The sequence below is a fragment of the Polyodon spathula genome, chromosome 16 (genome assembly GCF_017654505.1).
Source record: "Polyodon spathula isolate WHYD16114869_AA chromosome 16, ASM1765450v1, whole genome shotgun sequence".
NCBI classification, from domain to species: domain Eukaryota; kingdom Metazoa; phylum Chordata; class Actinopteri; order Acipenseriformes; family Polyodontidae; genus Polyodon; species Polyodon spathula.
The window spans coordinates 21,496,519-21,516,904 of record NC_054549.1 but is presented as its reverse complement, the minus strand read 5'-3'; the positions used below and the strand labels follow the sequence as shown (position 1 = coordinate 21,516,904).

Here is a 20,386-nt window from a genome sequence, read left to right as displayed (position 1 = left end):
TATCCCGCTCTGTGGATTTCTCGGCGGACCGTTTTTGATGGAACTGGCTGCGTGGCCCAGGTTGAAATTTGCAGTCAATTGATCTGCAGTCGCTCGTCTGTTTTTCCTCGCACTTCGAATTAATGCACTGACATCACGATCAGGAGCATGTGCTTCCACTGCTGCCCTTTGCTGATGATGTCATTCCCTCGGAGTTCCATGCTGACATCACCTTAGACACCATTGCTCCTGAAACATCAGCAAGTTGAGTTGTCTCTCTCACTGAAGCTCCTGCTAAACGCGCCCCAACAATCACCCCTCTTTCAAAGTCACTGAGGTCTCCTCTTGCAGCCATGCTAGCCAGAATTATAGGCAACCCGGCCTGTCCAGCATTTTTATACATGACCCTAAGCATGCTGGGATGTTATTTGCTTAATGCATGAGCCACGCCTGTGTGTTAGCCCTTGCTTTCAATATACTTAGTGTCCCTCATTTACCCAGGTGTTTCCATTGTTTTGTCCACTACCTGTATTTATTATCTCCAAGTTTAGACGACACAAGTACAGATGGGCAGGTTCCAGCTTACAGTTGTGCTCAAAAGTTTGACAATAGCAAATGATTTACAGCAAGACTAAGGGTGGGGATTACATTGCCCATTTTTTCCCTCCCTCGGACCCTGTTTATAATACAAACTCTCAAGAGATTGCATTGACATCATTGCTTGATGCAATCCGATGAGTTAGAATGCTGTGACATCATAATGAATTTTTTAAAAAGTTCCGTCACCTGGTCAAAATACAGCTTTACAGATATTGTCTAAATATCTAGAATAATTCATTCAAATTTGGCAAAAGTATATATGAAGTGATTGTGAAGGATATTTTAATTATAGAGGGCGATAGACTGACTGACTTTATAGAACTAGAGATCTTTATAGACATAATAATAATAATAATAATAATAATAATAATAATAATAATAATATAAAACTTATCAGCTGGAAAATAGAAAAACAAGAAGTAGTGATATAACAAATATAAAAAAGTATAAAATTAGACTGAAATAATTAACTTATAACCTTTACAGATGTGAGTCTTACCTGGGGACCTAACATCTGGAGAAGAGAGATTCTCATTAAAATCCACTGTAGGATCGCTCTCCATTGAAATAATCTCGCCTGGTCAAAAAGCATAGCCCCTATTTTCAAATCTTAAACATCTGCCGCTTTTTCTTGCGTTTACCTCCGAACACCATGGCGACTGCATGTGATGTCGCTGTGATGTCACCGTGATGTCATAATGCCAAAACCTGCTGGTGATTGCCAGGCAGATGTTCTGCTTATTTTGTAAAATGCTGTACATGGTAAATTTCATTTTGCTGTTAAAACGAACTGTTTAATTGACAAGGGGGGGGAGGGGGTGAAAAGGGGGGACCTCCCCCCCGCCTCCCCCTTTCAAAAGTTTTGGCTTTTAAAATCTTCAGTTCTAGTTGCCACAGTTAGGTGTAACATAGGCTAGTGTCTTTCAAGAAGTAAAGGCTAGTGCAATCTAGTGAACAGTTACTTTGGAGCAGGCTTGCTTGACTTTGCAGACAGTACTCTGCTCTCAGTGCACTTGTGATTAGTCATATAAAGACTTAGTGGCTGGCCTACTTAGTAACATTTCTACGGTAGTCAATTTGGAACTGAACAGCTTGTATTTGAGAAATCATTGAATTTAATAAGTTGGGTTTTTTTTTGGTTTTGTTTTTTTAAATTCAGCACTATTGTGTTTAACAGTTATGGTCGGTTTAACAGTGTTTTTCTTTCATTGTTTGTCTCATTTAAAAAAAAAAACGTTGTTTTTTGTTGTTGCTGTAATTGACTGTGGTGACACGTCCCTTAGCTTTAGGGACTGTCCCACAATAGAGAATGAGTAAGAAATGTCGCCTCATCAGGATAGGCACCGTTTCAATATCACTAAATAACGCCTTTTGAGTTTTCTTAAAAAGGATACAAAAAAAAAAAAACATAACTTTTTTTTTTTTTTAAAACATTTATTTTTTTTTTTTTTTTTTTTTACATTTAAAAAAAAAATGTTGACAGGTCTATTTCCTGTTCATTTCTTCTTGAGTTTTATTGTTCATGAAAAGTGCTGGATAGTGACTGGAGGGGCAAGGGAGGGAGAGGGCAGTTCAGTCTTCATGCCTCAAGCCTGCCCTGGACTGGAGGGAGCACCCTTTCTCTTAGGGGGGTGAGGGAGCAGTTCAGTCTCTGTGCCTCAACCCTACCCTGGACTGGAGGGAGCACCCTTTCTCTTAGGGGGGTGAGGGAGCAGTTCAGTCTCTGTGCCTCAAGCCTGCTCTGGACTGGAGGGAGCACCCTTTCTCTTAGGCTCTTTCCGTATGTGAGTTTGTTTTAGACTACATCCTAAGCAGACTGGAAGAAAGCACTGAACAGGTTCATTGCGGTTTAACTTTTTCAAAGTTGTAACTTACAGCACCTTCTGTTAAGTAAGGGTGTTTAGCACGGTTTCTTTTTGAAGTCTGGAGATCAAAGCGTTACCTGGGGATGACATCATCTTGTGACATCACCAAAAATAAATAAATAAAAAAATAAAAAATCAGGTGCAACTATGAAGAGCGCCCACACAAACAGGGAGCTATATAAAAGGAAAATCTTGAGGTGCTCTCAGTGGCACTGGAACAATTTTTAAAGTGGGTGTGCTGAAAGCCATTTAACAAAACTGTAACCCCTGTATATGATGGAAGGCATGCAAAACCAAGGGGTGCTACTGCACCCCCAGTTCCAGCACCCCTGGATGCTCTGCATCAACAGGTAAGCGAACCCCCCAGAGAGGTACTAAAAAGGTGCGACCCTAGTTTGAGTAAGCCTGCTACTGTGCAGGCTTGCTTACAAGTCCTCCAACAAGCAGGTTGGTTTTCATTCTTCTCTCCCCAAAGGGGTTACCAAGACCTATTAAACAGTGAGGTGCACAGCAATGGCCAATAGAATGAACTCTTTGCTTCATGAAACCTGCTGAATAATAATGTCACGTTCACATATTGAATTACACACCTCTTTGTAGTTTTCCCATATACTTCACGAAACACTGACAAATGAAACAAGAATGTGACATTTAAAAAAAAATCTAACATGAAATACTCACTGTGCTACTATTATGGCTTCCGGTAGCCGCTTTTTTTTTTTTCGATATCATTTTGTAGTTTCTTTGATTACATGATGTTAAATAAAAAGATCTAAATTATATTCATATAGTTTTTTTTTTTTTTTTTTTTTAATGTCTCAATCCTGAAATTCTAGGTGATGCAAAACTTTTGTCCAGAGCTGTACGCTTGTCCCCAGAATCTTAGCTCTTGCCGAACACCATTCTGGAAGTCTGCACTTCAAAGAAATATTTCTTCATCTCCGCGGTTGCCTGCGTTACCCAATTTGACTTATGAACGTCTCCTCAGGAGGAGTCCTTAATGTCCAAGCAGTGTTGTGGAAACCACATTGTTGTCAACGCACTGTTGCCACGATCGACCATCCCTCTAGGGGGAAAAAAAAAACGGGTTCATTTATACACGCTCCAGTGTGAACAGCAAAGCATTCTTAGCGCACTTCGCCCAAATAAGGAAAAAATCTAGGGTTTGAGGGTCAAACTTTAAGCCATAAACATCAAAAGGAGATGGCCTGAAAGCGATAGGCAAAGATGCAGGTTAGCTATGTAAAGATTGATGGGTATGTTATGTTAGTTTTTAGGTGAATATTTCAAACTTTTGTAAGCACTAAGGTCAGCTCTACACTTCTTAAGCTGGTGGAGCAGAGGGAGAAGGGCATTTGTAAAGGGCAGTGAAAGAGGATTTGCCCCAGAGAGGGGAGGGAAATCCACTTCCAACCATCTTTTAAAACCCTGAATGATAAGATATTGGAGTTTCCCCTCAAAAGAACTGTGTGTGTGTGTGTGTGTGTGTGTGTGTATTCCCAAAACTTTCAATACAAGTGTAATTCCACAAAGAAACGTTATTCCATTATTGTTTTTCTTCTTTTTTATTCCAAGAAAAAAAAAAAACAAAAAAAAAAAAAACAGGTGTCTTTTTTTTTTAAACCCACCCCCCTCAAAAAAAAAAAAAAAAAAAAAAAAAAAAAAAATCAATAAACCATCAATCAATAAGAAGATAAGTATGACATTATTACAATGTTTCCTTTTTTCCTGCGTATTGTCTGTTTTGTTTGTTTGGTTGTTGTTTATTTAAACATGCACCTAAATAAAGTCCGATAGTGTCTAGGCAACAAGAAGAGAGATAAAAAGGAGGGGGGTTGGGGGAGACGATGGTAGATCACGGATTATGATACTGGGGAGGGGCGGGGCGGGGAGAATCGAGAGGCGACGGCTGTCTGGAAGTTCTCATGATGAAATAAAGATGTTTCTGTCACTCTTTCTCTGCGGGAGTATGTTCTGTTCAGGGTATCAGCTGTTCTCCGGCGAAGGTTCTCTGTGTGTCGCGTTCTTCTTCATGCTGTCGAGGTACTCCTGTTGAGACGCAGCAAGGACCGAAGCCATGATCTCGTCATCCTCCCAGTCCGCCAGACCTGTGGAGGAGAGAGACACAGACAGAGAGAGTGAAGAGATCCGTGTCATGACCTGAAACGGGTTCAGTAAAACCACAGACTCCACCAGAGGCAATCTGCTGCCAGGGGGTGGGGGGGGTTGCGAGCGGTGAGCCGAGGATACAGATAATAATTGGACACACTAAACTGGGGAGAAAACCAGGGTAAAAATGAGGAGACGACTAAATTAAAAAAAAAAAAAAAAGGTATTTTTTTTTCTCCAGTTAAAGCAGAGAAAACCTTTCAATGGCCAAGTGAGACCGAGAGGAGCTGAATGAAACAGGAAAAAAAGGGTTTCTCTCACAGCCCCTGCACCACAGAGATAACACAGACATAACAAGGGAGAGAGCTGCTTCTGCATCCAGCGCTCAAAGAATATCACAGACATCTGCAGAGCTTTTTGAGATGTTACAGTAATAAAATAATGACTTGGATCGCATTATTGAGGAGTTTGGTGATAAAACTGATCAAAACAGGTCAGGTGTGTGAAGACATTTCTTGAGCTCCGACCTGCAGCGCATGGCGAGGGGGGTTTGGGTGCGAGGAGGGCGGCCCCTGCTGGAGAGGGGGGCTTCCCCACGGTGTCGGGGTGAGGCTCTGGGTGTTCTGGGGAGGGGGCGGAGCTCCGCTGTCTAGGGGACCGCCCGCTCCATTCCTCCAATCCGCTTGAGGCCGCAGCTGTGGCTGAACTGCAAGTGGCGGTCGCCTTTCGAGGCTAGAGAGAGAGAGAGAGAGAGAGAATGAATAAGCCTTACTTTACAGATATTGAATTTGATACGCGCACTTGAAAAACCTACATAGAAGGCATTTCAAACGTTGACATCAAATTGGAAATTTAAAAGGAGGACTATCAATACTAAATCAAGTTGAATTCCTCATTGAAAATTGCAGGAAAAAAAAAAAAAGTCGAGAAAGCCTTTCAATGGCCGAGTAAGACTGATAGGAGCCGAAAAAAGGGGCGCGTCTGAGCAACACACAGCCCCTGCACCACAGAGATAACACGGACACAAACAAGGGAGAGAGCTGCTTCTGCATCCAGCGCTCAAAGAATATCACAGACATCTGCAGAGCTTTTTGAGATGTTACAGTAATAAAATAATGACTCGAATCACATTATTGAGGAGTTTGGTGATAAAACAAGTGATCAGGAGAGGATTTATCAGTATGCACGTCTATCAAGAGGTATGTCAAAAATACAGCAAACAAGGGGTGGGGCTTGGCTGGAGATGCTTTACTCTGAAAAAAATATATTTTAAACAGCGCGTGTAAAATAAACAGTGCGGGTGAAAATAAATTGGACCTGACGCGCCTGACAAGCGCTGAACAAATGGACCGCTAAGGGTTAAAACCGGCTGGCTACCTGTAAAAAGTTCAGGATTACTTTCAAAATTCTCCTATTTACCTACAAGGCCCTTTATCACACAAGTATCTCTCCACCCTGCTGATCCGCTATGTCTCTCCATGCAAGCTGAGGTCCTCTGACGCTGGCCCGCTTGTTATCCCCAAGCGAAAGTGCACCCCACTCGGAGAGCGCTCTTTTAGCTTCATGGCCCCGACTCTCTGGGACTCTCTCCCAGGTTTAGCGCGTGCAGCTCCCACAGTCGCTCCCTTCAAATCAACTCTGAAGACCTGCCTGTTCTCTCTTGCTTTCAATGCTCTTCAAGCCTGACCTCTATTATTAACTGTTGTCTAAATAGTCAGGTCTTTCACTCCATCTCAATCGTTTGATTCTGAATGACGCACACATTCACAAAGTTTAGAATTCACATCCTAGCCCTGTATTGAATGTGCTATGCCTGTATTTAATGTATTTCACATTGCATTTTTTTACTGTTTGTATTGAATGTGCTATGCCCTGTATCTCACTGTATTTAATGTATCTGCATTGTTTTTTTATTGTGTGTATTGAATGTGCTATGCCCTGTATCTCACTGTATTTAATGTATCTGCATTGTTTTTTTATTGTGTGTATTGAATGTGCTATGCCCTGTATCTCACTGTATTTAATGTATCTGCATTGTTTTTTATTGTGTGTACTGAATGTGCTATGCCCTGTATTTCACTGTATTTCACTGCATTTATCCTCACTGTTTGTATTGAATTCGCTCTGCCCTGTATTTCACTGTATTTAAGGCATTATGCATTGATATCTTGTAAAGCGCTTTGCGATGGTGGTCCACTATGAAAGGTGCTAGATTGATTGATATTAAATGTAGACTTTTAATTATTATTATTCTTCCAATGAGATGCTGTACCACCTCTAGCGTCGAGCTCTGCATTTACGGGAAACTGTCGATTTCGCAAAAGTTTCTGCTGGGTCACAGTGGTTTCAAGGTGTTATCTCAGGTGCTTCACATATATAACACAGCACAGGGGATTAGGCACTGGAGGTGGTCGAGGTGTCCTGGCTGGTGGGCATGGTGAGAATGTGTGTAGCAGATGCAAAGGAACCCAGAGTGTGCTGCTGTTAGAACTCTGAGCCTCACACCTCTATTGTGAGGGCTTCAGTGAAACAGCAGGGTTTCCCATAAATGCCTCTGCAGTGCACAGGACTGTACTGTCCCGTGGTGGCGCAGTTTAGTTTAACGCTGACTTTGGTACAAAAACGTGTTTGATTATTTTATTTTTTTTCTACCCAGCGTTAGCACACAAAAAAATAACTTAGCTGTAATTAATATTGCGAGGGCTTAAAACCTTTATTAGCACTGCAATGAGATGCAACAAAGACAATTACCAAAGACACAGTAACAAGAGACACAGACACACAGCAGACACTCACAGTGACGCACACATTGAAAATTGCAGGAAAAAAAAAAAAGTCGAGAAAACCTTTCAATGGCCGAGTAAGACTGATAGGAGCCGAAAAAAGGGGCGCGTCTGAGCAACACACAGCCCCTGCACCACAGAGATACCACGGACACAAACAGAGGAGAGAGCTGCTTCTGCATCCAGCGCTCAAAGAATATCAGACATCTGCAGAGCTTTTTGAGATGTTACAGTAATAAAATAATGACTTGGATCACATTATTGAGGACTTTGGTGATAAAACGAGTGATCAGGAGAGGATTTATCAGTATGCACGTCTATAGTGGGGTATGTGAAAAATACAGAGAACAAGGGGTGGGGCTTGGCTGGAGATGCTTTATTGTGTGTACTGAATGTGCTATGCCCTGTATTTCACTGTATTTAAGGCATTATGCATTGATCTCCACTATCTTGTAAAGCGCTTTGCGATGGTGGTCCACTGTGAAAGGCGCTAGATTGATTGATATTAAATGTAGACTTTTAATTATTATTATTCTTCCAATGAGATGCTGTACCACCTCTAGCGTCGAGCTCTGCATTTACGGGAAACTGTCGATTTCGCAAAAGTTTCTGCTGGGTCACAGTGGTTTCAAGGTGTTATCTCAGGTGCTTCACTATATAACACAGCACAGGGGATTAGGCACTGGAGGTGGTCGAGGTGTCCTGGCTGGTGGGCATGGTGAGAATGTGTGTAGCAGATGCAAAGGAACCCAGAGTGTGCTGCTGTTAGAACTCTGAGCCTCACACCTCTATTGTGAGGGCTTCAGTGAAACAGCAGGGTTTCCCATAAATGCCTCTGCAGTGCACAGGACTGTACTGTCCCGTGGTGGCGCAGTTTCGTTTAACGCTGACTTTGGTACAAAAACGTGTTTGATTATTTTATTTTTTTTCTACCCAGCGTTAGCACACAAAAAAATAACTTAGCTGTAATTAATATTGCGAGGGCTTAAAACCTTTATTAGCACTGCAATGAGACTCAACAAAGACAATTACCAAAGACACAGTAACAAGAGACACAGACACACAGCAGACACTCACAGTGACGCACACAGCAGAGACACTACGATACCCGCACGCAAACAGAATCGCATCCTCACACCGCCCCCTCACCTGTCTGGCCTGCTTCTCCTGGTCCCGCAGCCACTGCAGGTAAGACTCCCGGGCCACCTGCTCCTCGATGGCCTCGTTGGTGGCCTCCCAGTCCGTGGCTCTCTTTTTGTCCTCCAGCATCTGCTGCTCGATCCACGACTCCTCCGAGGTCTTGATTGCGTTCTTCATGAGCGACTGGTCTGCGTACTGCTGAAGGAGACGCAGAGAGTGAGAGAGTCAGCAGCGAATAGTTCATTTCAATGAAAGCAGAAGAATATCTGCCAGCTGGAGATGGATGGGAACAAGTTGGGGGCAAGGGGGGGGGGGGGGGTTGTGGTACAGACCTAAAGATGCTATTAACAAAGAGTTGACTCTGGGATTGAAATATGTTTTTTGAAATGCATCTCCATCCAGACCTGAAAGAAGGCTCACAATATGTGAGGTAGTTTTGATCACACTATGCTGACAGTGCAATGACTAATAGACTTGTACAAAGATCATCAAAAGAAACTTATCACTATTACAACACTTTCGAAAAAAAATAAGGTATATAAATGACGAACACTGATGAAATGTTTCTGGTTTCTTTTTAAGAACTCGATCATTCATCCTTGACCACGACACGCTGGAGTGACTACAACAAACACATGCACTTAATAACTTAATAACAACACTGTGTAACTTATTTTTTTTTTTTTTTTTTTTTTTTTTTGTTCCTGGATAGTGTTATTTCCTAATTGCTTATGCCTCAAAAGTATAGAAAATGGCTATATTATTATCACCATAAACTTTGCTTTTGTGACCAGGACAGGTACATTTCAAAATACCACTATTTCCAATGAGAAAACGGGCACTTGTGTCTTTTTGTTCACATAAAGTCAGATAAAAACAACATATGAATCCAAATTAACATGTATTTATACTAAAGTAATACAAAAATGACTACAAAAGATTTAGAAGTGAGTAGTTTTTCGAGATTTACGATTATAGTAAATTTACAACACCTGCCCAAGATCGACAGATCATTCTGCAGCATCTTTGTGAAGTAGTGGTCATGGTCATTAACATGCTACGTGCAGCAAGGGAGCAGCTAAGAGTTCCCCAGCCACAGCGACACACGTTCTGTACATCACTTCCGCACTCTAATTGCAGCTGCTTTTTTCCTTGTGTGAATGGAGCTGTATCCAAGAGGTCAGACCATAGCCTCTGGCGCTCACACTAAACTGCTACCAAGAGACATGGTAAAAACACAAGTAATAAAGCCAAGAAGCTGCTGCCTGAGTGAACTCTGTTGAACTGCAGCCGCTGTGTTTTACACGACTTACGAACACCACTGAACACACAGCCGTGCCGAGTTTAGAAAGACTGAAAAGAAACTTGACCAAAAAAAAAGAGAGACTTCTAATGGAAACGTTTGTCGTTGAATTTATGACGTTTCTTTTTAGTGTTTCTGTTGAAGACGCTGAGAAAGACTTCCAGTGGAAACGCTTGCCATTGAATTTATTATTTTAAAAGAAAGAAAGAACTTCCAACTAAAGTCGCGATTCATTTAAGACATAAAACCGTGATTAATAATTGTTTGGGGACAGTCAAGAACTTAAAAGGACATTGTCGTCGACCACGACTAGGAAAGGAAGATGATCACAGGAGTCAGCCTTGTGAACTTTTGTCCCCTCCTCAGCTGAGAGCTCCAGACAGCCTCTCCTCGAAGGGGCCGAACGTGACACTGTGAAATTTAGATGTTGGTTGATAACCAGTGCCGTCCCTTTGATAGTGATGTAAAAAAGTAGCTAGCCACTAAAACAAGAGACAAGAATATGACCACTGACAGCAGTACCAGCATGCAAATATCTTGCCCTATCTTACCTTAAAAACCTGAAATGAATGAACGAAGTTAATAATGAACAAAATACTTACTATTTTTCTTTGTTAAAAGCTGTAGTTCTAGATCAGGTGAAAACGGCAGAAGGTTTAGCGTACAGCTCTGACCAAAATTTTTGCATCACCCTATAGAATTAACTCATTTTGCTTTGAATAAAACCTGCTGAATGATTTAACGTTAACAAATTACAAACCAGCTTTGTAGTTTTCCCATATATTTCACCAGAAACTAAAGAATTGGAAAAAATGTGACATTTCGAAATCTAACATAAAATACTGTCCTACTAGTATGGCTTTCGAAAGACTTTTGTAGTTTCTTTGATTAACTGATGTTAAATAAAAAGACCTAAACGAAGTTCGTAGTTGTTTTATTTTTATGTCGCAATTCCACATTTCTAGGTGATGCAACAGTTTTGGCAGGTTTCAGCGACTTTATGAAGTAGAATTAGTTCATTCTATAGGCTGTTGATGCAAAACATTTGGGGACAGCTGCACATGTTGCTTGTGTAATTTCCCAGTTGTTGAGATTACAAGTACAGAAAGCTCACAGGAGACACAGCGCTTGGAAGTTTATTTTTTGAGGTGACAATGTATCTTGCTAACTCTCACCTTCCTGCTCAGCATTTTGCAAATCTTGGTTTCCTGTCAAGTGTGGTACTAGTACAGCCAAGAATTTAGGTTACTGGAGCACTTCATTGAAAGAAAGACAGACTAAGTAAAAGACTTTATCAGCAACTACCTGTTCAGAGAATTTTTCAAGCCGCCTTCAACCACAAAACAATGTCAAATAGTACTGTTTTTTTTTTTTTTTTTAATAAATTTAGTCGTTGCCAATTATTTTTTTTATTTTCACCCAATTTGAAATGGCCAATCATTATTTATGCTCGGCTCACCGCTACCACCCCTGTGCTGACTTGGGAGCGGCGAAGAGGAACAAACGCACGATTTCCTCTGAATCGTGTGCCGTCAGCCGCCCGCTTCTTTACACATTGCGGATTCACCATGCAGCCGCCCAGGAGCTACAGCGCAGGAGGACAACACAGCTCCCCGGCAGCTACCAGGCAAGCCCGCAGGCGCCCGGCCAGACTACAAGGGTCGCTGGTGAGCGGCGAGCTGAGGACACCCTGGCCGACCTTTTAAATCGGGGAGAAAAATGGGGGGGTGGTTGGTGATTCCAAATAAAAAACATAAAAGCTCTATCACAGCAGAAGCTGGGTACTTACAGTGCTCCCCCCAGGTTTGGTGCCAGGCAGCCCCAACCCCACCCCGATGGTGGCTTTGTTGGGGTTCACCACAGAGTTGTAGTGGATGTTGCGATGGTAGCTGACGCGGATCGGCTCGTCGTTGTTCTGATGGATGCCGTGAAATGTGTTGATTGGTTCTCATCAAAAACAAAAATATATATATATATATATATATATATATATATAAAAAACAAACAAGGCAAGTCCCGTGGTTAAAGAAAGGGGCTTGATACCAGGAGGTTCAGGAGGTTCAAATCCCAGCTCAGCCACTGACTCTGCGTGCGTGTGTGTGTGACTCTGAGCAAGTCACTGAACTTCTTTGTGCTCTGTCACTTGGATGAGACTTAAAACAAACAAGGTCCTATTGGAAGTGACTCTGCAGCAGCTGTACTGATGAGTGCTGTACTGGCCTGAGCTAGTTTCAGGCTGTGCGCTCGGAGTGCTGTACTGACCTGTGCTAGTTTCAGGCTGTGCACTCGGAGTGCTGTACTGACCTGTGCTAGTTTCAGGCTGTGCGCTCGGAGTGCTGTACTGACCTGTGCTAGTTTCAGGCTGTGCGCTCTGAGTGCTGTACTGACCTGTGCTAGCTTCAGGCTGTACGCTCGGAGTGCTGTACTGACCTGTGCTAGCTTCAGGCTGTGCGCTCGGAGTGCTGTACTGACCTGTGCTAGCTTCAGGCTGTGCGCTCGGAGTGCTGTACTGACCTGTGCTAGCTTCAGGCTGTGCGCTCGGAGTGCTGTACTGACCTGTGCTAGTTTCAGGCTGTGCGCTCGGAGTGCTGTACTGACCTGTGCTAGTTTCAGGCTGTGCGCTCGGAGTGCTGTACTGACCTGTGCTAGTTTCAGGCTGTGCGCTCGGAGTGCTGTACTGACCTGTGCTAGTTTCAGGCTGTGCGCTCGGAGTGCTGTACTGACCTGTGCTAGCTTCAGGCTGTGCGCTCGGAGTGCTGTACTGGCCTGTGCTAGTTTCAGGCTGTGCGCTCGGAGTGCTGTACTGACCTGTGCTAGTTTCAGGCTGTGCGCTCGGAGTGCTGTACTGACCTGTGCTAGTTTCAGGCTGTGCGCTCGGAGTGCTGTATTGACCTGTGCTAGTTTCAGGCTGTGCGCTCGGAGTGCTGTACTGACCTGTGCTAGCTTCAGGCTGTGCGCTCGGAGTGCTGTACTGACCTGTGCTAGTTTCAGGCTGTGCGCTCGGAGTGCTGTACTGACCTGTGCTAGTTTCAGGCTGTGCGCTCGGAGTGCTGTACTGACCTGTGCTAGTTTCAGGCTGTGCGCTCGGAGTGCTGTACTGACCTGTGCTAGCTTCAGGCTGTGCGCTCGGAGTGCTGTACTGGCCTGAGCTAGTTTCAGGCTGTGCGCTCGGAGTGCTGTACTGACCTGTGCTAGTTTCAGGCTGTGCGCTCGGAGTGCTGTATTGACCTGTGCTAGTTTCAGGCTGTGTGCTCGGAGTGCTGTACTGACCTGTGCCGTGCTGGTACACTTCCACAGGTCTGTTGTACATCTCAGCCATGGCCTGCATCTCTATGTGGTTCCCGTGACAGTTGCTTTTCCTCTTTCTGTTGATGTATGTAGTGAAATCTTCTGTCACGTAATTAGAGAAGTAGTCTGCATTTTTCATCTGGAAATAACAACAACAACAAAACCATAATAATAATAATAATAACAATAACAATAATAATAAAAGAAAAGGGCTTGATACCAGGAGGTTCCCAGTTCAAGTCTTGGCTCAGTTTCAGAGTCACTGTGTGCGTGACCCTGAGCAGGTCACTTCACCTCCTTGTGCTCCTTCGGACGAGATGTAAAACAAACAAGGTCCTATTGGAAGTGACTCTGCAGCAGCAGTTGATGATGCAGAGTTCACCCCCCCTAGTCTCTAAGTCGCTTTGCATAAAAGCACCTGCTAAATAACTAATTTAAATATATTTGTGAGAACAACAATGGCATTACAGTTCATTTTAACCTGACACCGCTCTCCCATTGTTTTCGATGCGGTTCAGATGTTCTGTTATTACTTAATGAAACACTGACAAAAATCTAACAGGAAATACTACTGTACTACTATTACGGCTTCCAGTAGATTTTTTTTGTGATGTCTATGTAGTTTTGTTGATTACATGATGTTAAATAAAAAGATGGAAATTATGTTCACTCCTAAAATTGTGGGTGATGCAAAACTTTTGGCCACAGCTGTATGCCCTGAATCCGATCCTCCCCAAATTCTTTGCTAAAGGCGATACCTGGTTTGGATAAGCGGTTCTCTAAGACTCTTACCAAATAATCCATGCAGTGTTTCCGGACCACATCGTGCATATCCTGGTCCCCATATACTTGGTCAGCTGGAAGACAGAAAAAAATACATCAATATAAAAGGCTTTTTTCTTACCCTCAATGCTTGTGTTCAATTCATTAAAACGGTTTTATTCAAAATCGAACTCAGTCTAGAAAGACAGTTCCCAACAAAAATTATGGCAGGAAGTCTTGCCTAACACATTCAAATAAATATAAATATCTATCTATATACACACAGTGCTCCCTCACTATAACGTGGGTCTGGGGTGGAGGGAGCATCGTAACCGAAGAGCGTTTATAGGAGGCTGTGTAGTCCAGTGGTTAAAGAAACATGTTTGTAACCAGGAGGTTCAAATCCCAGCTCAGCCCGACTTGCTGTGTGTGACCCTGAGCAAGTCACTGAACCTCCTTGTGCTCCGTCTTTGGGGTGAGATGTTGTTGTGAGTGACTATGTAGCTGATGCATAGTTCACATACCCTAGTCTCGTATCTTGTAAAGCGCTTTGTGATGGTGGTCCACTATGAAAGGCGCTATATAAAAAAATATATATATTATTACTATTATAATAAAAGGGGGAGGGGGTAGGGAGCGCCACGGGAACAACAAACATCTGACTAAAATAAAAAATAACTCCCTCTCTATAATGCACATATAGTGAAGCAAACATGGAACTTTCCGTGAATTAACCATGCATAAAGCACCATGTAATCAACGCTATAATTTTACAAATAAAAAAGGTAACGTTCCCACTCGTGGATCATTTATAATCAGCAGTTTTTAAAACTATAAACAGCCTGGCTAAACAGCGGTCGGGAGTTCAGTTCAAAGCGACAGACAAGCAAACCAAGTGCGAGAAGTAGAGCGGGTCGGGCGAGGGGAAGAGGGAATGGGCTCGCCCCAGGTTCGGCTGCCGGAGCTGGGCTGAAGCTTCTGGTCTCCCGGAGAACGCCGCAGCTCCTTTCGCATCAAAAAAATAAATACATTAGGAAAGATAACCACGTAATAGGCCTAACATTTATTTAGTTATAAAACGAATGCTGAATAATACGTCTGTGTTATAAAGCGCTAGTGCAGCTTTTCTTCAGTTCAGATACTCGATCAAAAGGGGGAGACAGAAACGGAAGTTACAGCGAGAAGTTGTTCATAGCATAGGGAACTGGGGGACATGCTATAGGAGCGTTGTAATCGATGCGTGTTATAATTGAGAGCCTTATAGCGAGGGAGCATTATATATATATAGAGAGAGAGACAGACATACTGTATATGTAGATAGATGGACATTTTATTTTTTCTCCCAAAAACATTTTAAAATGTCACAATTGAAATGTGCAGATATTTTTTTTTTTAAACGAAATTTACTGTAAAATATCAGCCGTACAGGCAGCCTGTTCTCAATAAAAGATCACAATCATAATTTACAGAGGGGGGGGGGGGGGGGGGGGGGGGACAAAACACCACCACAGAAGGATTTTCTTAAGCGATAAACTGGTTTTGAAGACTTTGTGTATAACATCCTATTGCTGCAAGTAGCATCAGGGACAGGGCGTCAGTCATGCTTGCAGGCAGCAACTGGGTTCCAGGGGGGAGGCGAGGCGGGGAGGGCGCTAAGGAGGGAGGGAAGTGGTCTTATCTTTCGTCTGCGCTGTACCCTGATAAAAGCAATTTGCAAAGCCAAAATGTGTGGTTTTTTATTTTTATTTTTTTAAAACCAATTAAGTATTTTGTTGACATGCGAGTTGCAAGGTTTCCTTTATTTACTGCATTGTCTTTAACTCAATTCACCACATTTCAGTTTTGCATCACCTAGATTTTAAAAGGACAGACCTCATATACGTCAAAAATAAAAGCCATATGAACATAATTTCGATCTCTTATGAAACCAAATAAACTACAAAATGATATCGCAAAAAAGTGTCTACTGGTAGCCATAATAGCATTACAGTATTTCACGTTAGACTTCAAATTTGTCAGTTTTTCGTTAAGCAGACGGAAAGCTCCAAAGCGGTGTGCAATTCAATATGTTAACAATGGAACATTATTCAGCAGCTTTCATTGGACTCTATGAAGCTGAGTGAGTTCATTCTATATAGAGGGGGTGTGATTCAATATGTTAACAAGAGAACATTATTCAGCAGCTTTCATTGGACTCTATGAAGCTGAGTGAGTTCATTCTATATAGAGGGTGTGTGATTCAATATGTTAACAAGGGAACATTATTCAGCAGCTTTCATTGGACTCTATGAAGTTGAGTGAGTTCATTCTATATAGAGGGTGTGTGATTCAATATGTTAACAAGGGAACATTATTCAGCAGCTTTCATTGGACTCTATGAAGCTGAGTGAGTTCATTCTATATAGAGGGTGTGTGATTCAATATGTTAACAAGGGAACATTATTCAGCAGCTTTCATTGGACTCTATGAAGCTGAGTGAGTTCATTCTATATAGAGGGTGTGTGATTCAATATGTTAACAAGGGAACATTATTCAGCAGCTTTCATACAACTGAGTTCATTCTATAGGGTGATGTACAACTTTTGGCCAGAGCTGTACCCCTACATGTAAAACACTGTACAATCTACTTTCTAATGAAGTAAACACTGAAAATAAAGCTAACAGGCTGTATATGTAATGACCCTGGGTAGCATTTCAAAGCTATTTTAAAAGCAAACACGTCTAAAAACAGCAAGAAGCTACACAGTGACTCACAGGATCAGTGGGAATATGCAAAAACCGAGGTAAGCTCTAAACAATCAGCATTTCAAAATTTGCCTACTAACTGGCTTAAATATTTAATAAGGCTGTATTCAACAGCACCAGATCTTAGACCATTCACAATGGAACAGTATAAAAGTTAGTTAACCTGACACTGTTCTCCAACTGTTTTCAATGGAGGTCAGCCGTTCTGTTATTGAGCAGGAGCAGAATGGGAAATAAAGCACAGCTGAGAGGGTGGCACGCATTAATATTACAGCTGATCGAAACCACAGAAACAGCACCCAAAAAAAGGCTGTCGAGAGCAATTACCAACTTCTTCGACTGCGATCTGCTCAGATCTCAGAAAAAGGGGCAGGGCAACTTCTCAAACTCCATAGAGCTCGCACAAACTTTAACATTTCCAGAAAAGAAAAATGCAATTAATGATCGAAGGAGATATAAAAACGCAACACGCTAAACATAACACATCTTCAAGTTTCACCCCACCCTGATTCTGATCATTTCAATAACGTTATATACAACGGCAGCTACCCAGGACAATTTGGCGGTCTTATTTCTTACAGCGCAGCAAGTCAGTTAACACCGCAGATGTAAACAAGCACTACGGGTTTCCTTTGCCCCCCCCCCTCCGATATGCAAAATGAGCCCCCGGGGGGAGGAGGGCCCGATATGCAAATGAGAACCAATTTGGGCTCTCATTCCAGCAAGTCACATGACCTCGCCACAAAACTTCTGAGAATTCATGAGTCAATTTCCTCTTTTGTGGTTTAACTTAAGCTCAGGCCACGGTTTTGGGGAGGGGCTGCGTTGAATTAAAAACAATATATTTGCCAAGTTTGTGTTTGATCCATCTCTACGCGAGCTGATGTGACCGCAGTTCACCCAGTCTTGACTGCAACAACAAACCTCCAGACCCATTTCACTTCACACTTCCGAAACTTCAAAGCTAATTACAGACGAGAAAAAAAATTACACACACGTATTATTTATGTGCGTGATTTTATATATATATATATATATATATATATATATATATATATATATATATATATATATATATATATATATATATATATAGAAACAAACAGTATCTTCTACAAATCATTTGTGATTAACGTTTGGTGAACAGGTGTTAGTAACTGCAGAAAATTAATGCTGTGCCTTCCACACTGCAGCCCAGCGCTTTCTTTATCTAACCACTGAGCTCCTCAAACCCACTGCCTTCCACACTGCAGCCCAGCGCCATCTTTCTTTCTATAACCACTGAGCTCCTCAAACCCACTGCCTTCCACACTGCAGCCCAGCGCTTTCTTTATCTAACCCCTGAGCTCCTCAAACCCACTGCCTTCCACACTGCAGCCCAACGCTTGCTTTCTTTCTCTAATCCCTGAGCTCCTCAAACACGACTTTCTAGCTTCATCTAAACTGTAGGGAAATGAAGACTGTCGAATGGGCTGTCTAGGCTATTCTTCAAGATTGGGCTTACAGACAGGACAATAAATGGTGGGACGCCCAAGCCTAAATGGTTTTACGGCAATGACTGACTTTTGCAGTACAGATTATTATTAATGAGTCATTTAGCAGACGCTTTTATCCAAAGCAACTTGGAGACTAGGGGGTGCATTTTGCATCATCAACAACTGCTGCTGCAGAGTCACTTCCAACAGGACCTCGTTTGCTTTACGTCTCATCCAAAGTACGGCGCACAAGGAGGTTAAGTGACTTGCTCAAGGTCACACAAAGCGAGTCAGTGGCCGAGTTGGGACTGAACCGGGAACTAGTCACAAGCCCCATTCTTTCACCACCGGGCCATCAAGCACCCATGACAGACATCAGTATCTAGCACCAAATCGTGGCGACAAGCATTTGCAAAATCTACACACAATCTTACACACACATCTGAAAAGGAAGTCGAAGAGGCCCTTTCTAAGTAAAGAGGAAGCCAGTCACAGAGGTTGCGTTATCTGTGGTGTTTGGCAATATTTACCAAGTTAGGTTACAAGTTAACAATCCTACACTTTGTTGACCTACAATGAAATTGTGACAACAAAGTCAAAGTCAAGCAAGCAGTGCTTATAAAAATAAAAAAAGCTACTGGCGGCTTCTGTGTGAGTGTAGCTAATTTTTATATCTGTAAACAAACCCCCCCCCCCCCCGTGCCTCAATACAAAAACTTCAGCCATCAGTTGCATGAAGAAATATATCACTATGAATTACTTCCACTGAGGACCATGCGTACAAATCGCTTGTGTGCGTCGTGGTGGAGAGGTTTGTCTGGACGGATGTACAGACAGCTCCCCCACCCCCCCAAGATTACCACATATTAATAAATTATCTTTGCAATTTCCATCACAACGATAAAAATTGCTGCCTCCCTCCAGTCCAGGACAGGATTGAAGCATGGAGACTGAACTGCTCCCTCCCTCCCCCCAAAGAGAAAGGATGCTCCCTCCAGTCCAGGACAGGATTGAAGCGTGGAAACTGAACTGCTCCCTCCCTCCCCCCAAAGAGAAAGCATGCTTCCTCCAGTCCAGGACAGGATTGAAGCGTGGAGACTGAACTGCTCCCTCCCTCTCCCCAAAGAGAAAGGATGCTCCCTCCAGTCCAGGGCATGCCTAATGGCAAGCTCACACTAAAACTACACACTACCTCTGCGAAGTGGATTACCAAGACAATTCATTCATTCTTCAGGTCACGCCAATTCGGTACATTGCAAAATCACTACTCGAAAAAAACAAACAAAAAAAAAAAAATATATATATATATATATATATATATATATATATATATATATATATATATATATATATATATATCTGTGTGTGTTGTGTGTGTGTGGTCGTATCGTATGATTTTCTTACTAAAAGAAACAAAACTAGTCGCCAGACCTTACCTCTTCTAATTAGTCCCGCAGCAGAAGGGGGGGGGGGGGGGGGGGGGGGGGGGGGGGGGGATTTCTCCCTTCAACTATGCTTTTTTTATTGAAACTGAAACTTTTCAGCTGATACAAAGAAAAAAAAAAAGGTCACAACACTATTTTTTTTTTTAAATGTTATTTATCCAGGGGAAGATGAGTCGTATTCAAATAAACTTGCACACCCCTGTGCCTTTCATTTGGCAGACCACAGAAGGCTCTGACTCTTCCTCACTATAGTGCAGCAGCGCTACAGGACAGGGGAAAGTTTCAGCTCGATCAGAAATTCCCCTTCGCCAAACCATTAAACCGTTGACTCATCTCCGGTACACAAAATCCCACGAGAGGCAGAGAATCTTTCTATGCTTCTCCCAGGGGACCCCAACTCCTCTGAACCACCTGGGCTGAATGTGTGGCTGTAGTTCAAGAATCAATTTCATAAATCTTAATCAGTTCTGCAATTTTTATGAACTGAACTGTGCATTAAAAAAAAAAAAACACACTGTTGTGCAAAGGTCTTAGACATTTTTGCATGTTTCTAATAATTTTTCGCGAAAGACATTGACAGATAAGCTGTGTGGTCCAGTGGTTAAAGAAACAGGCTTGTAACCAGGAGGTTCAAATCCCAGCTCAGCCCGACTCGCTGTGTGTGACCCTGAGCAAGCCACTGAACCTCCTTGTGCTGCGTCTTTGGGGTGAGACGTTGTTGTGAGTGACTCTGCAGCTGATGCATAGCTCACACACCCTAGTCTCGTATCTTGTAAAGCGTTTTGTGATGGTGGTCCAGTATGAAAGGCACTACATAAAAATAAAGATTATTACAGATATAAAAAAAAAAATGTGGACCCCCTAGGTTGCCGTGATTACAAATTCTTGAAGA

At 42.6% G+C, this 20,386-nt stretch overlaps 1 protein-coding gene across 3 annotated transcripts in view; it reads right to left on the bottom strand.

The window, feature by feature from the left end:
- Nucleotides 1–4,421: 4,421 nt before the first annotated feature.
- The window catches only part of LOC121328770 (OTU domain-containing protein 5-A-like), a 30,792-nt gene continuing 14,827 nt past the window's right edge, over nucleotides 4,422–20,386 (bottom strand). For 2 of the 3 annotated variants that reach the window (XM_041273821.1, XM_041273823.1), the window contains exons 3-8: nucleotides 13,860–13,924; nucleotides 13,050–13,206; nucleotides 11,569–11,726; nucleotides 8,486–8,674; nucleotides 5,081–5,285; nucleotides 4,422–4,552 (exon numbers count right to left, since the gene is read on the bottom strand). In XM_041273821.1, coding sequence (XP_041129755.1) covers nucleotides 4,431–4,552; nucleotides 5,081–5,285; nucleotides 8,486–8,674; nucleotides 11,569–11,726; nucleotides 13,050–13,206; nucleotides 13,860–13,924 — 896 coding nt within the window. In that variant the 3' untranslated portion in view covers nucleotides 4,422–4,430. The remainder of the gene's footprint in view (nucleotides 4,553–5,080; nucleotides 5,286–8,485; nucleotides 8,675–11,568; nucleotides 11,727–13,049; nucleotides 13,207–13,859; nucleotides 13,925–20,386) is intronic. The other variant, XM_041273822.1, reaches the window with a different exon arrangement.